At 44.1% G+C, this 15,875-nt stretch overlaps 1 protein-coding gene across 5 annotated transcripts in view; it reads right to left on the bottom strand.

Moving 5' to 3' along the window:
* The window catches only part of TNRC6C (trinucleotide repeat containing adaptor 6C), a 113,887-nt gene that overhangs the window by 65,528 nt on the left and 32,484 nt on the right, over positions 1-15,875 (bottom strand). For all 5 annotated transcript variants that reach the window (XM_064495464.1, XM_064495465.1, XM_064495463.1 and 2 more), the window contains exons 2-3: positions 8,354-8,453; positions 7,627-7,648 (exon numbers count right to left, since the gene is read on the bottom strand). In XM_064495464.1, the coding sequence (XP_064351534.1) occupies positions 7,627-7,648; positions 8,354-8,416 (85 nt within the window). In that variant the 5' untranslated portion in view covers positions 8,417-8,453. The remainder of the gene's footprint in view (positions 1-7,626; positions 7,649-8,353; positions 8,454-15,875) is intronic.

The following is a 15,875-nucleotide window of genomic DNA, read 5'->3' on the forward strand; positions in this document are numbered from 1 at the left end:
CACCCCCGCCGCTCAGCTTAGCATCTGCAGGCAGTGGTCTAACTGCACCCGCTGCTCCAGCCCTCCCTCCAGCCGTTTCCTCCATCTTCAATCTGGCCCTTCAGTGACCTTTCTAAAATACAAGTCTCATGATGTCACTCTCCCACTTAGAGCTCCCCAACAGCTCTCTCTGGTCTAAAAGACCTAATCGAAATCCTCAGGATGGTATTCAGGGACTGACAATGAGCGAGGCCCCTGCCTCCCACCTCTCCAGTTTCACCTCCTTTGTTGGTAGGCCAGGCTGTGACGAGTGCGCAGTTCTCCCGGCCTGCGGGATGGGCTGGGGGACAGGGTAGGCATCCCTCCCTGTCCTCGTCTCCACAGCTAACTCAGGGCCACCCGGAGGGGCGCAGCTCCGCGCGCCCGTGCCGCGCCTCATCACTGCTGTCCCTCCCCCAGTTCTCTCACTTAGTTTTAAAAAACAGGTTACCTTCTTTATGGAAATATAAATATTGGACAAAAGATGATCAAATAAATGTAACTTAAATCCTTACAGGCAGAAGGTAAGGGATAAATAAATCACAACCCTCAGAACACCTTACTGCATTCATTTGCTTATATATCCATTTGCTTATAAGGCTAATTCTTCCTATTAATGTATCTCTTGAGAACAGAGAACTTGTGTCAGCTGTCTGATAGATATTTATAAACTGTTCATTAAATTAATTAGTGAACGAACTTGACAACTCTAGATAATAAGATGTGACTAATACTTTGCTCACTTATCAACGCAGTCTTTAGTAGGTACATTAAAAGCCAGATAAAACGTGATCACAACTGAAAGTGCAGATTTGCTGATATCCCTGTAATACAAACAACTGCACACACAGGAAGACGGGGGAAGGACTGAGGCCTGCAGAACTCAGCTGCAGTGATGAGGCTTCCTGCCCAACTCTAGAGGCCAATTTAATGCTAGAAACCAATCTGCAGTATGAAAGCAAATAACTCTATAAAAAGTGGCAAAATACCTGAGTAGGCACTCCCCAAGGAAGACACAGAGATGACAGAAAAGCGCATGACAGCGATGTGCAACGTCACTGGCCGTTAGGGAAGTGCCAGGCAGAACCACAAAGAGATACGACGCCTATCAGAATGGCTGAAATGATGAAGACTGACTTTCCAAGCGTTGGTGAGGATGTGGGAGAACTGAGAAATGGTACAGTCACTGTGAAAAAGTTCAACATACATCTATCAGAAGATCCAGCCATTCTACTCCCACATATTTACCAAAGAAAAACGACGGCACACATAACCATACAGAGACTTGTATATGAATGTCCACAGAAGCTTTATTCACCATAGCTAAAAACTGAAAACAACTCAAATGTCCACAAACAGATGAATGGCTAAACAAATTGTGATGTATCCAAACAGTGGAATATTACTCTGCAGGAAAAAGGAAAGATACACACACGACAGGGATGAATCTCGTAAGTGTTACTCTGTGAGTGAACGCGGCCAGGGGTGCACGCTGTGTGACTCCATTTACATAATCGTCTACAAAGCCTGGAGTGACAGAAAGCAGTCAGTGTTTGCCCAGAGACTGGTGAGGGGAGGAGGGGGAGGAGAGTGGGGCTGGGGAGGGGCACAGGGGTACTTTTAGGGGTGATGGCTGCTGTCTTGAGTGTGGGGATGGTTTCTCAGGTGTGCGCATGCCGAAACTTATTAAATAGTTCTCTTTGACTATATGCAGCCTACCATATGTCAACTATAACTCAATAAAGCTGTTAAAAAAAAAAGCAAAAAAAAAGCAATCTGGGTAAGCAAATTATTTCTCAGAAAGCAGACTGGCAGCTTCCTTTAGAGCCATGAGCTATTGCTTTCTCTGACCTTGGAAACTGCCCTGATGTTTAACGTCTTAGTGAAGTTCGGCTCCACTGAGACGCAGACTTGCATTTTGTCCGAGGCCCATCAGAAGGGCCGCCAGGAGATGCGGTTCAAGGGGCCTGTGACGCCGCAGCTGCATGCCACTCCCCTTCTCACCAGCTTACCTCCTCTCTTCTCCTATTTCATCAAGAAAAAAGATATATATACATTTCCTTAGGTTTCTTTTCCCAATAAACTTTTATCCTTTTAAATTGCCTACATATGTAGGGGACAAATACTACATCTTAATACACTTTCCATTGTTCCCATGAAAAAAATATTCACGTATTTATTATACTTTCTTTCCTGTAGAGTTTTAATAGTATAATTAGATAACTCCTTTAAGCATAGAGCAAACTGGCCAAAGAAAGACACAGCTAAGATTTAAGATCCTATAAGACACCATCCTATAAAGATCCCTCATATAGTAAGTCTCTTAGAAATCTCTTTCAGCCTTATCTGAAAAGTTCATAAGTTACTTCTTAAAATGAACAGTCATACGGTACCGATGATACATACACAGTATCTACCTCTCCAGCCCCTCCATATGATAGCGGAAAAATGATGTAACTGACAACCAGAAGATGAGGGTCTAGTTCTAGCTGTGCCACTAACTAGCTGTCAAAACTTGTAACAATCACCTAACCTCTTTGAATTTCATTTCCCATCTAACATAGGAAATGCGTAATCTCTAAGGATCCTTCAAGCGCTAAGATTTTATTAATTTTGTAGACATGCAAATAAAATGCCGTATTTTATAAAATATATTGTGCTCAGCAGGCTGACTAGACATTCAGCTACTGGCTTTAAAAGTAACTCATATACTCAAAATAGTATTTGTTTTGGTGACACGGTACGAAGGTGAGCACATGTAAATTCAAGGACTCTGGCCAACTGCATCACACAGTGTGACTCAGGGAAACACAGGCCTGTGGTTTTACAAACACTAACTGCTGGCCGCTGTGCTGAGACCCCAAAAGACTAAACAAAGAGCAATCAACTGCTCAGCCCAAGAGAAGCGCCGCCTAACGGGGGAAGTGCAGAAATGCGGGGTCTGTTTTTATCTCTATCCGACTATGAAATTGGGAAGGTATGCTTTAAACCTCAGTTCTCACTGCTTTTCACTCATATTGAGGAAAAGCTTTATAGATGTATGTTTAGGACGAGCCTTAACAGCAGGTCAGCACAGTGCATGTAATTTGTGACCCCCTCAAACTCTTATAACAATAAAAGGCTACTAAAACAGTATGGTTTTAATTGATTTACATTAACAAAAGCACATAAAGATTTTTCTTAAAATTAAGAATTACAAACTGAACGCATGCCGAAACTGAATATCTGACTGCAAAACTTAAATTACAGTCCTTTCAAGCAAGATTAGGAAACTAATTAAAATGTATGAATTTTTAAGTTTATGACTCAGAACAATGAATCATTAATCTCACTGTGTTTGAGCCATATTCGGGCATCAAGATATTTGCTCTCATATGTGGTATAATTACCTTTGAGCTTTCTGTATGAAAACTTACCTTTCTATTTTATGAACTTGAGAAAATCTGGCTACAACTATGGAATTAAAATTTACTTCATATTTATGGGTATTTCTATAGTTAATCTAAAAAAAAAACCCCTCTAAGTCCATGAAAACACGCAGAAGACAATACGGAAAACTCAGGCTCAAAGTCATCACATATAGAAGCTTTTCTTTTCTCTGCCCTAATTAAGGGCAGTCCCTCAAATAAAGAACAGAGACGACTGATTACCAAAGCAAAACCCAATATGAAGCGCCCAGCACTCAGACACTAGTCACCCCACAGCAGGGACACGACGCACACATCACTGGTACTTCGAAAGACGATTACATCTGAGTCCCACTCTCCCCTCCATGAAAGCATCTCGGGCCTCACTAAGGCATTGAGTTCAGATGGCTCAGTGGTCACCACTGCAAAGACAATGTTTAGCAGCATTTACAAAGGACTATTTTGTTTCTAAATAGGCTGACACAGAGGTTTCCAAGTTGCTTAGTGCGTTTCCTTGAGGGGCAGGGATGGGGAAGTGTTTAATTAGGGGAAGTGGTGGAGAGTCCATATAAAACCCGTATTTATGTATCCATATGCTTTCAGGGACGGTCAACAGACTGTTAACTGGTGGATATCTCATGATGGAGGGATTTCAAGTGAACTTTAACTTCTTTTTAGACAATGAGAACATATTACTTGCATTTTTCATCACAGGAGGAAAAAGAAGGAAAAGATGGCTGAAACTACCACCACTCAAGACTAGAGAGCACTGAAAGAAAAGGGTTCTGGGCATGTACACACATCGGATTCCTGAGGAGCATGGGACACCAATCCCACCGCAGGATGTGCACACGCGGGGGACAGACAAGGGGAAACTGGTGGAAAGCAAGGATGAGTCCACTACGTGGAGAAAAGTCCCCGAGCTGGACTCAGTGGGGCCCCCACCTGACAGCAGGGCGGGTGCTGGGTATGAGCGCGGGGGGCTCAGGGTTTCAGATCAACTCACTTGCTCGCCTGAAGCTTAAAATAGAAAGAAAATGAACTCAACAAAGACACTGCAAGACAGGATTTGAAAAAACAGGAACCAAATTTTATTTTATTCATAATTTTGCAAAGCAGAATTTCTAGACACCTAGTTTTCAGATTGGAGCGGGGGAGATGCATGCTATGTATTAGATTAAGCTAATCAGAGAATTCCTAGTGAGACTCAGTTCTCCATTAGTCTTTTAAATGAAGACTTATAGTTCAAGTTCAATGGTTATAGCCAGATTTAAAAAATTTAAGCATAATTAATGCTATAATGAAGACTGATCTATCAAGAATGGACTAGGCTGGTTATTCTTTAGAAGAAAGCAGAAAGGTATACGTACGTGTATGATATAAAGAGTTTTCTGAAAATGTTTAAAATAAACCCAAATTTAAAGAGGTTAAGTTTCAGTAATTGGGAAAACTAAGTCAAATGTAACGCTAGACAGGGCAGGCACCGCTTTCCTCACGCTGTTTCTGTGCGTGTAGCTCGCAGGGCAAGGAAATTACTGATCTGCTCTAGTTTGAGCTAATAATCAAAATAAAATCAATTCGAACGTCTTTCTACTCTGTTAATTGATTCAGCATATTATATAATCCAATTTATAACGGCAGCCTCCCTTATAAGAGTATTCAACTCCTGGACTCACTCAAGTCACTCAACTCTTTCCTGTGTTCTAACAACTCAGGCCTGAGACCTCCGGGCGCTGCCTTGTGGTGAGAGCAGGGTCCTCAGCTTCTCCTGATTCCAAAGTGGGTGGTCACATTGGGCCAGGAAGAGGTTTGGCTCTGGAGTCTGTCACTCACCGGCTCCACCACCTTGTCTAAGTTACCAGACTTCTGAAGCCTGGTAGGTACTGAGACCCTGTAAATGCTTGATAAACATCTGTTGCGTGCCTTTCCTGGCTGCTTTGAGTTCAGGAAGGTTCCGGGCACATCAGCCCTGCTGTTCACTAGCCATGCAGTCCTGGGGGCATTTGGCAAACTTCCATAGCTTCAGTTTACTCGTGTGTACACTGCAGACAATGCCATCAGCAACCAGAAATAACAAACATGCAGGGTCTGTCTGAAAGTATTTGCCAACGAGGGTGCTGGTTTCAGGACCACTGCCCGTGCGCACAGGGCTGGGCACGTGTGCACCTGCCCTCCTGGCTACAGAGGTTGGAGCAGGGGAAGCACGTGAAAGGCCAGGCCTGCGCTCTGTGTGAGCACTAATACCGCTCCCACCAGACCTCTCAACGCTCAGGCAGGCCCAGCCTGTGTTATTTATTTAACACACATGTCCAGTCAGAAATTCAGAACCACCACCTTACAGGGAGTCAGTTTTGATGGGAACCAGTAATGACGGAGAGTCTGAGAAGAATTCAGACCCTGGTGCTGCTCATATTTGTGAATGAACTGCCCAGCAGCACCGCTGGGTTATTTACAATCCAAAAAGCATGTTTTTTGTTTAGATGGACATTAATAATCGTTATCATGTTCTGTTCTAAGGCTAGTTATAGTTAGTACAGTTACTGACAAATTGTATCCAAAGGAGCAGTATTTTAGAGAAGATAAAAACCCAGTGGTTTGGAGTCAGCAATGCAAATACTCATCAGAACAGGGACAGAAAGCAGCAGCTCTGTGCAGGGAGGCGGGCATGCCGCTCACAGTCACTGTGCAGTCAGAAGCAATCTGTTACTGTTTTGAGAGAAGACAGTGACAATGACCACAGAACACAGCTGGTGTTGAATCAGGTTGTAAAAACTCCTCAAAATGTTAAAAAAAAAAAAAAGGGAAATGGATGAAATGGATGATTCAGAGCAATAATACTGCACTTTTAAATGACAATTACAAGAACCCATTATTTCTTATTCAAGATCATAAATTCAAAACAGCACTGTTCCACAGCCCTTCGGGCCCTTCTGACAAGTGTGACGTAAGTTCACACTGTCACTGAGGGCGTGAGAGAAAAAAGGTCCTTTTTGAAAACTATGGTGCCGTTCTATCCTGACTGACATGAAACCTGTCTCTTTTGTGGCTCCGGTGTGGGAGCCCGAGGCCTGCTGCACTGGGGTCAGAAGCCTGGGCTCCCTTGAGTCCTGTCCTGACACTAACGCTGGGCCAAGAGCAAGCCACGTGCCTCCCACTGTTAGCCTCAGTTTTCTTCACTGTCAACTAGCACCTGCCCTGCTTAATCGCGAAGTTCAAGTGAGATCATACAAACTCTGCTTTGAAAACTGCAAGTGCCACACAGAGCGGGCCATGCGCAGCGGGGCCGCCGGGGCCACCGTGTCTGCGCCCTCGGTGACGAGAGACGGGCCAACAGAATACAAACGCAGAGTCGCCGTCACGGCCCACCTCGAGTGGGCACTGGGCCCTGCTCCTGCCCCTTCTCCACAGTCTCCACGGCAGCCTTAGGAGGTGGGAACCACTCGCTCATTATCTTTCTCATTTTAAAAACGTATTTATTTATTTATTTATTTACTTACTTATCTCACTTTAAATACGAGATACCTGAGGCTTCAAGAAGTGCAGTTAACTCGCCCCAAGTTAAGCACAGCCGGTGTGTGCGAGTCTCGAGGGCGCGACCCGTCACCACAAGACGGGACGCCCGTGCACGTCAGGGACGGAGCCCAGGGCTCGAGGCGGCTTCCCTGCTGCTCACCTCCCCGCGCATCAGAGACGCCAACGTTACCGTGAGAACCACACGCGCTCGCACGGCACTCACTGGGACAGTCATGAGCCAATTCCGGACTTGGAGAATGAAAAAGAAACCTTTTGCACATCAACAGGCAAAGAGGGAATACAGAAAGAGTATACCTCTTTTTATTATTAATAGTCGGCAAAGAGAAATTGGAAGCTTCAAAAAAAATTCATTACCCTTTGGTTGTTCTTATTCAAACTGGATCAACTTTATCAGATTAATCCTCGTTTGGTGAAAATCATACCAAAGGAAAATTATAAAGTATCATTTAGAAAGCTAATTGAACATTCTTTAGGCATTTTAGATTAAGCAAATGCCAAGATGCAGATGGAAAACCAGTGATAAATGAAGAATTTCACAGTGAATAAAAAGCAGATTCAAAGGCAGGGTTAGAGTCTATGTTTTTAACTACCAATTAAAAAAAAGTCATCTTCATCATAAACTTGGGTACTGCAATAAAATGTACCCCCACAAACAAAATAAACTTACCTTTGGTTTTTTGATCAGCAGCCTGAAAAAAAAATCAGAAATGCTTTAGGAATAATAAGGTGTAGAATGCACACATTTATGAAAGTTTATAAGCAGATTTTAACATTAGAAACTTTAAAAGTAAGTTTTTACCCAGTTAATATATTAAAATCAGTTATTGGGTAATATGCACAATTGTCTACATGCTATTAATTATGTGCCAATATTGATCTAACTGCAAAAAAAACCCTTATCTGGGAGCTCATTTGAGCTCTCTATTTTAACTTAGATTAAAAGGCATACAGCTTGAGCCTCAGGATGCATTAAACTAGGCAAGAACAAAACAAATGGCAAAACTTGGTACATTAAATGCCGTGAAATTCAAGTATGACCATGATGTTTACAGCAGGGCTTTACGTTTTACTACTTGCTAATAAGAGCCGTAAAAGAATGCTTGCCAAAGCTGTACAGATTACCTGCAGCTTTTCTAATCATCAGTGAACTGGCCCGCAGACATGGCTGTTCTGGACAGTTGAGTTTAAGCAGAGCAGCACAGACATTCTTCACCACCAACTAAAATCAAACTCCTTTAGAAAACAGCTCTCTTATTTCCTTCCCTATGTTACTAGCACTCTGGACTGAGCACACTGAATTTCAAAATCAACTGAAACTCCCTAATGTAACGGCTATGAAAACGCAGGGGGATGCAGTGGTGACAGACACAGGGAACTAGGAACTCCAGTCAAACCTTTTTCTGAGCACCTTCCTTCTTTTTCTTTTCTTCCTGCTTTTTCTTTTTCTTTTCTTCCATCAAACGTTCCTCTTTTTGTGTTTCTTGTTCTTTCTCCCTAGTAAATATAAAGAAAAGTAGTATTAGTATAACATTCATTTTAAATCAAAAAATGGAAAAACAGCAGCTGCAGAAAGTTCAGGTCAGACAGTTTCGCGCACCTGAGGAAAGATGCTCGACCCAGCGTCCGCCCCACCCCGTCCCTCCCGGGCAGCGCTGCAGCAGGCAGCCCCGGGTTCTCGGGGGCCCGTTCACTCGGCCCACATCTGTCCAGCACCAGCCTTTGTCAGGCAGTGTAACAGGTACAAAATGGGGAAAGACACAGTTCCTACAGTCCAGCCCCAGACCAGCAGTCCTCAGAGTGTTGTCTCAGGGGCCACCACCGTCAGAATCATTCCTATCCAAAGTGCAGACTCCCGGGTCCCACCCTAGCCCAGCCAAGTCAGAGTCTGGAGGTGACTCATGTGCACCTTTTACGTTTGTTTGACAAACCAGTTGTTTTTAAACAAAGACTCCTACCCAGCATGCTGGCCTACTGCAAGAACACCCTGGGACACAGCATAGAGCAGTGCCTGGAAAAGTCAGGTGGCCACGAGCGGTGACTTAAATGCTGCACAGTGTCCGGCTGGCAGGAGCGCTGTGTCAGTTCTCAATCCAGCACCGGCAGCTCCAGCCGCGCCCCGCAGCACGCACCCCGCAGTAACGGACAGCCATCGTTTACGACGTCTCCTTTCCGGGGAGCACAAGGCAGAGGTTTCTCATGAACGGCACTGGAGGGACCCGCAGGAGGAAGGGGCGCTCCCCTTGTCTGGCTGTTGCAGGGTGGGGTCAGCATGTGGCTCTGAGGACACTTGGTGAGGATCTCAGCCACATGTCCAGAAAGAGCAGTCTCTTAGCAACTGTGCAGCTCTGGCGTGGTCTAGTGTCACCTTCCTGTGACCCTTTCAACACAGACACCGTGTCCTCCAGGCCTCCTGCCGCTCACCCCACTCCCACGCCCGTCTCTTCTGGTCCTCTCCCAATGACAGGCCCTCCGGATCCTCCACGCCCGCTGCACAGATACTCCCACATCCTCTGCACGGCTGCTCGCCTGGCCATCAACTGCAGCCTGCCACCAGGAGGGCTGCCACCAGGGCTCCCTCCTCCCACGTGTCCATGCAACTGGCCACTGGCTGGGGCATTCCTGGCCCAGAGGAGCGCTTTCTGCTGCCCAGCACCTGCTGACTGGCCGCCCTGGGCCCAGCCACACCTCCTCCAGGGAGTCTGGGCCCGGCGGGGGGCGGTGGGCCAGGGCTTCCCATCAGTCCCTCCGCAGCTCTCTCCCGCAGCCCTGGTACGCTTTCTGTAGCTACCCTTTTATCACAGTTCAGTTATTCCTTATAATAAACTTCCTCTGTTTCTACAACTAGGTGGTTTCTACCTCCCGACCAGGCCCAGACCGGTGGGAAGGAGGGTTTAACAGACTAAGCAGAACACGCACAAAAGCCTCCGCAAAACATCACCGTCCACCCACCAGTACTGTTGTTCAATTGGTTAATTTTGGAGTTTGTTTTAAATTTGTAAATGTACTTTACACACAACTACTACATGCACAGGGAATCTCGACCTAGGTAGTCAGTCTGTACACGGCGGAAAACCATCCTAATAAAAATAGTTTAGATCAACATGGTGGGGGGCGCTCACAGATTGTTCTTCCTTTAAAACAGTGGTTCTTGGCTGCTCATCAGAACCACCTGGGAAGTTTTAGAAACTTCAGTGCCAAGGCTGCAACCCTTTTCAGTGAGATCTCTCGGAGCAGAACTCAGACACCAGCAATTTTAAAAGCTTCCAGATGACTCCAACGTTCAGCCAAGGCTGAGAAACACAACTTTTAAAGGAGGTCAGCACACTTACCGAGCTTGGGAAACGGTTATTATTCATTATCTTAGATGATACCTTCTAGGAATATTTTCATGTTAAAAGGTGCAGAGATGCTAAGACATCCGGTTTAAAGAAACATTCTCACAAGGCACAGGCAAGCCCTGGGAGTGAGGGGCTGGTCGTGTGCTAATCACTGCGCTCCTGCCGCCCAACTAGAAGGGGGAACAAAAACTAGAATGCAGTGGCTGCCCACCTCTACTGTTACACTTTCTAAGTCTACAGCACAATGAAAGCCTGAAATTATCTTCAGATATTAAGCTTAATAAAGTAGGCAAGTACAGCTACATTTTAAAAAGGTATTCTATGGAAGATGGAATAAAAATGATTTTTGCTTAATCTTATTACTCTGCAAATTAAATTAATTAGAAGCAGCCACTCCCCCCAGCAGTCCAGTTAAGGTTTTACTGTACCACTAAAATAAAGTGCTGGAAATAAAGGGCCCACGTAGCCACGAGATAGCTTACACTTTCCTGCCCGAGCCCATGTTTCTATGACAAAGCACACTGCAAATGTATGAACTTTAATGAAGTTTTATCTAATTTTCCCCTAACTAGCACTAATTTCTTGTATCTCTAATTCCTGGTGTACAATGTCTGTCATTTATCATTAATTACTTTTTTAAAAAAATCAACATTGAATCTCATTTTCATAAAGTAATACTTGCTCATGGGAAAAAAAAAAACAGTAGAAAGATACATAACAAAAAGAGACTCTTCTCTGTGCAGTGCCCATCGGCTCTCTCCTTAGAGGTAACATGTTAACAGTTCCTTTAAGAACATTCTCTCTCTGACTATGCAGTTATATATCTTTAAAAATGCTTGGATTGCTATTTCTTACCCATTTGAGACATTAACAATTTAATTCCTATAATGATGGATGTGGATGTGGTTCTTCAGTACCCCTAGCTTCTACTCCATCACTACTTTCAGTTAAAACAATGAATGCCATCTGCTTTATAAGGAATATGTAAATGTTTGCTGCAGAGCTAGGTCATACACTGTGATGACATTTTACTTCTTGTGTAGCTATTTTTCTTTTCCTCTTGCACTATTTTCTTTACAAAAATTCTGCTTTTGTTTTTTACACACCCCTCTCCCTGTTTAAAAACATGAGCCCCCTCAACTGCATTCCCAAAACCCTTTTCCAGAGTCTTCAGGCCAGATGACTGGGCTGGGAGCACTCTGCTAGAGGTTTCTAATATCCTCTAGTTATTTCTTATGAAATTTAAAAACTGTGCTAAAATATACATAAAATTTGCCATCTTAGCCATTCCTATATACACAGTTTGGTAACATTACATTCACACTGCTGTACAACCAATCTCCAGAACTCTTTTCATCTTGCAAAACTGAAACTCTGTGCCCATTAAACAACTCCTCATTACCTACCCCACACTTGCCCCCAGGCTCTGGCCACCGCCATTCTGTGTTTTGTTTGTATTAATCTGACTATCCTAAGTATCACATTGCGGTTTTGATTTGCATTTCCCTAATGATTAGTGATGTCAAGCACCTTTTCATATGCTTCTTGGACATCTGTATATTTTTTGGAGCCCACACTTACTCTTTCATCATAGCATATTCTTCATATAAAACTGTATCACTGTGTCATTCCTATCAGTCCAGACTGATAGAGTGGGAAAGGAGGAACTAAGCAGAAGGAACAGCATGCGCAAACTCTTCACCATAGCCCATCCATTAATGTTGACTTGAATTTATTAATTTGGTCATCCTGTGACTTCCCTTGCCTTCCTCCTGAATGATGCCCTCAGTTATGCTGGAACTGGTTATACTCTGTTTCACTGACGGCTTGGCTGCATACAAATTCTAGGTTGAAAATCAACTTTGACGGCACGGTGCCCCTCTGCTCTAGCATCTGGTCCCTTCTCAAGAGAAGTCTGATGTCATTTTGCCTTTTAATCCTTTCTAGGTGATTATTTCCCCCTTAAAGCTTCTTTTCATCCCTAGGATTCTGAAGTTTCACGGTGATGTGTGTGCGCCTTGGTGTCTTTCTCCCCCGCTATTTACACTTAGGATTTAGCTGACGCTTTCAATACAGAGACTTTTTTTCAGTTCTCTATTTTATTGAAAATACCTTCTGTTTTCTAAACAACAACATATTAAATCTTTTGGATGGATCATCATAATTTATGTTTATGTTTTCAACTCTTTTTTATCATTGTTGTTCTCAGTTTTCTGAGTGTTTGGCTGAACTTGGTCTTCCAATCCTTCTACTGAGTTTCCTAATTCCATGACATTTAAAATTTTAAGTAACTCTCTTATTCTCCAGTTGCTCTTTTCCCACAGCACTCTGTTCTTGTTTTATGGGTGCAAATCATCTTTCCACTAGCTAAGGATATTAATTAGGGGTTTTATAAAGTTCTTCTAAATTTCCTGCATTGTTTCCTTTCTGGACGCTTCTTGGACTCTCTTTGACGTGAGAGCCCTTCCTCAACTGTCTGGTCATCTTTGGCTGACCATTCAGGCTTAAAACCGAGGCATCAAAAAACCCATCAGTTTTCTGTGCATGGGCTGGACTTGTTTCATCACAAGCTTTGCTTTAGGGTGATCGGCTGGGCAGCTGGCTCTTCTGCTAAAGCAGACGCAAAACACGCAGCCCTTCCCCTGATTTTCAGGGTGCTTTATCCAGAGTATTAGCTGTAGCCCTCACCCCCAGGACTGCTCCACGGCTGGAATTCCGGATGTCGTTATTCTGCTTTCTGACCACAACTTGTACCTACTCCTCTTTCCACTGTGCCCATTCATCATCTGTACTGAAGTCTGCTATTCCCTGACTTCCACTTTCTTCTAAGCTATTTTCAACAGTTCCTTTCCTAGAGAGCCTAAACCTTAAGATCATCACCTTTGTTCACTAATCCAATCACTCAGGAATACAACTAACATATGCTATTTAGTGTGGTAGGCGCCAGGGACAAAAAGGGATTGGTTTACTTAGCAAATATTTTCTGAACAATGGCACTCATCACAAGCGCTCTGGGATTACAGCAGTGAACAAGGGAGAGTTCCTATGCTTTTAAGATATTCATATAAATAATGCATCAAACAAATGATCACTATTACAACAGCGATATATACGAAACTCAACAAGAGCAAGAAAGATGAACACTAAGTCCGCCTGGGCAATGCCCTCCTGCTTACGCTTTCTTTCTATTACAGTTAGGGGGACTTTAGTCCTGGTTTTAATGAACACTGAGTGCTTGCTTCCTTCTGTCCTCTGGGCTGGGGCACCTTGGTGGCAGGACTGTCCTGTCTCTGTGGCACTGAGAAAAGCCTGTCATCATTCAGGGCATTTCTGGTCCCTAATTTCAGCTGAAATTTATACTGGAGAAAATCTTTCGTAAGTATACTTTCTTTCCAAGGGAAACCTAATTTTCTGAAATGATCAGGTAATATCCAATGTTTCTATCTACCTTTTGAGGCCAATAAGGAGATTATAAACAGTATTTTTCTTCCTACGTGGAGAAGCTGTGAGATGGACTTACAAGTCAAGCTGTTAGGGGAATAAAGGAGAGGGATGGCCAGGTTGCAAGAATTTCATTTTTTAATTTCAACTTTTTCTTTAAGAATTACATTTAAACACATGATTTTATATACATGTGTAAACGTAATCTTGTATTTTCCCCCAGTATAACCTTTGCTTTTGTTCCTCTGCTTGGCTTTCTCCACCCTCCACATCCATGTCAAAGGTCCACTCCCTTCCCCTCCCTCCCGGATAACCCACATGCCCACCTAGTTCATAGCCTTCTGTGCCTGTCCCCTTGCCCAACTGACAGGCTAATCTATTATTTCTAATGGCTTCATAATATACCACTGGTGTGAAAGTTACCATATTTAATTCAATCATTCCTCTATCCATACACATTTACTTCATTTCCAGTTTATTACCACTACAAGTGACACCAGCTCTATTCTACCGGCTTCTGCTAAAGAAAAGAGCATTGCTTTGATCAGTGGTGCAGTTTATGTTTCAGTAGTAGTGAAAACCAGGTAAGGAGAAAATCTGATACTGGGGCTCAGCTTTGGGACCCAGAGCAAGTCCAAAGGGCCAAAGTGGACATAAATGATCTACACTTCATGTGGCAAGGAATGCTGTAATGGGTCCCTAATATATTCAGTTTTATTAGAAGGAAAATATTTTTAATAATCTGGATTTTCAAATATTCTGGGTGGAAGATCTTCCAAATTTCCAGTCTTTTTGGTAGTCGACTCCTCTCTTTTTGCAAAAGAATGGGATTCAGTAAAAGAGGGTGGGCTTGTTTTTGCCTGTGAGGTTTAGTTACCAGAAACGGTAACCTAGTTTCACCTACAGGACAAGTCACAACTTATGCTGCGTACACTGGTTAGATTCCAATGTCATGTTATTAAAATACTCCCTAGTTCTCTGAGTATGTGTTACATGCCATTATTTACAAAGTTCGCCTAATTCAGTTTGAATTTCCTGGCAGTGTTTAGGTTAGGAAGGGCTGGTTAAGTGTTATCAGACAAAATCAAAAAGGAAGAGGGAAAGAAGTGGTATCCTGTCCAGTTGTCAGAAATATTTAAGGTTCCTAACTTTTCAGACTGCGTTTGAACACCTGCTGTCTGTGGGATGTACTCGCTAGACCCTCACGGACAGCACAAGGGGAAGGCAGCAAACAGTCCTAGACCGTGAGGGGCAGGAAGCTCATAGGGCAGGGACAGTAAGGCCTGAGTCATCTTCGTACTTGACAGACCACAGAAACAAACACAGCAGTGCAGTGGACAGCGTATGCTGGGGATTCAGAGTCACAGAACTGGGTTCTAAAGTAAAGGTTACTCGCACAGGAGGTCAAGAATCTGGAGGCCCAAGTATCGGATAAACTGCGTAAAAGAACCCCGAAGCCATTCAGCAGGACACCAGGACACCGGGTGGGAAAGGGAGCCCCGGCTCCAACAGGAGCAGACGGCGGAAGGAAGAGCTTTCCTCTGAGGAGCAAAGGGGACTGTAGCTGGCAGGGCCTCCCAGGTCTCCCGAGGCTCACACCTTTGCACGATGCCCTCCCCGTGGGCGCGGGGGCCCGCGACTTGCTCCTCACCCTCAGAATGTGGCAAAGGGATGGATTCCTGCTCTGCTGACTATGTTTCTAAGACGCCATCTGTTCAGCAGACTAGCTTTGGTCTCCCTCTCAGGTGCCGGCTTTGAAGAAACAGCTGCCATGAATCCTACTGCTGCAAGGAAATGAATTCTGCCAGCAGCCTTAGTGCACTCGGAAGCCCATCTTCCCCAGTCAAGCCCCGTCCCTACCCACCGCCCGTGAAATCCTGGCCTTGACGGCAGCCTGCAGCAGCCCCTGCTAGTGCAGGCCTAGTTCTGACCCACAGAAATAATGAAATAATGAAAGCCGACTGCTTTAAGTTTGTGGCAATCTGTTAGGCAGCATACAGATGGATACAGGTATTGATTTCAACTTCAGGTACCAGCCAAGACAGAGTAAGCCCAGTACAGCCTCTGTCTGCCACTGATGACAGCAAAAAACTGTATGGTGTATGACGTAAATATAAAAATACGGTTTCTGAAAAGT

The sequence above is a fragment of the Camelus dromedarius genome, chromosome 16 (assembly GCF_036321535.1).
Source record: "Camelus dromedarius isolate mCamDro1 chromosome 16, mCamDro1.pat, whole genome shotgun sequence".
NCBI classification, from domain to species: domain Eukaryota; kingdom Metazoa; phylum Chordata; class Mammalia; order Artiodactyla; family Camelidae; genus Camelus; species Camelus dromedarius.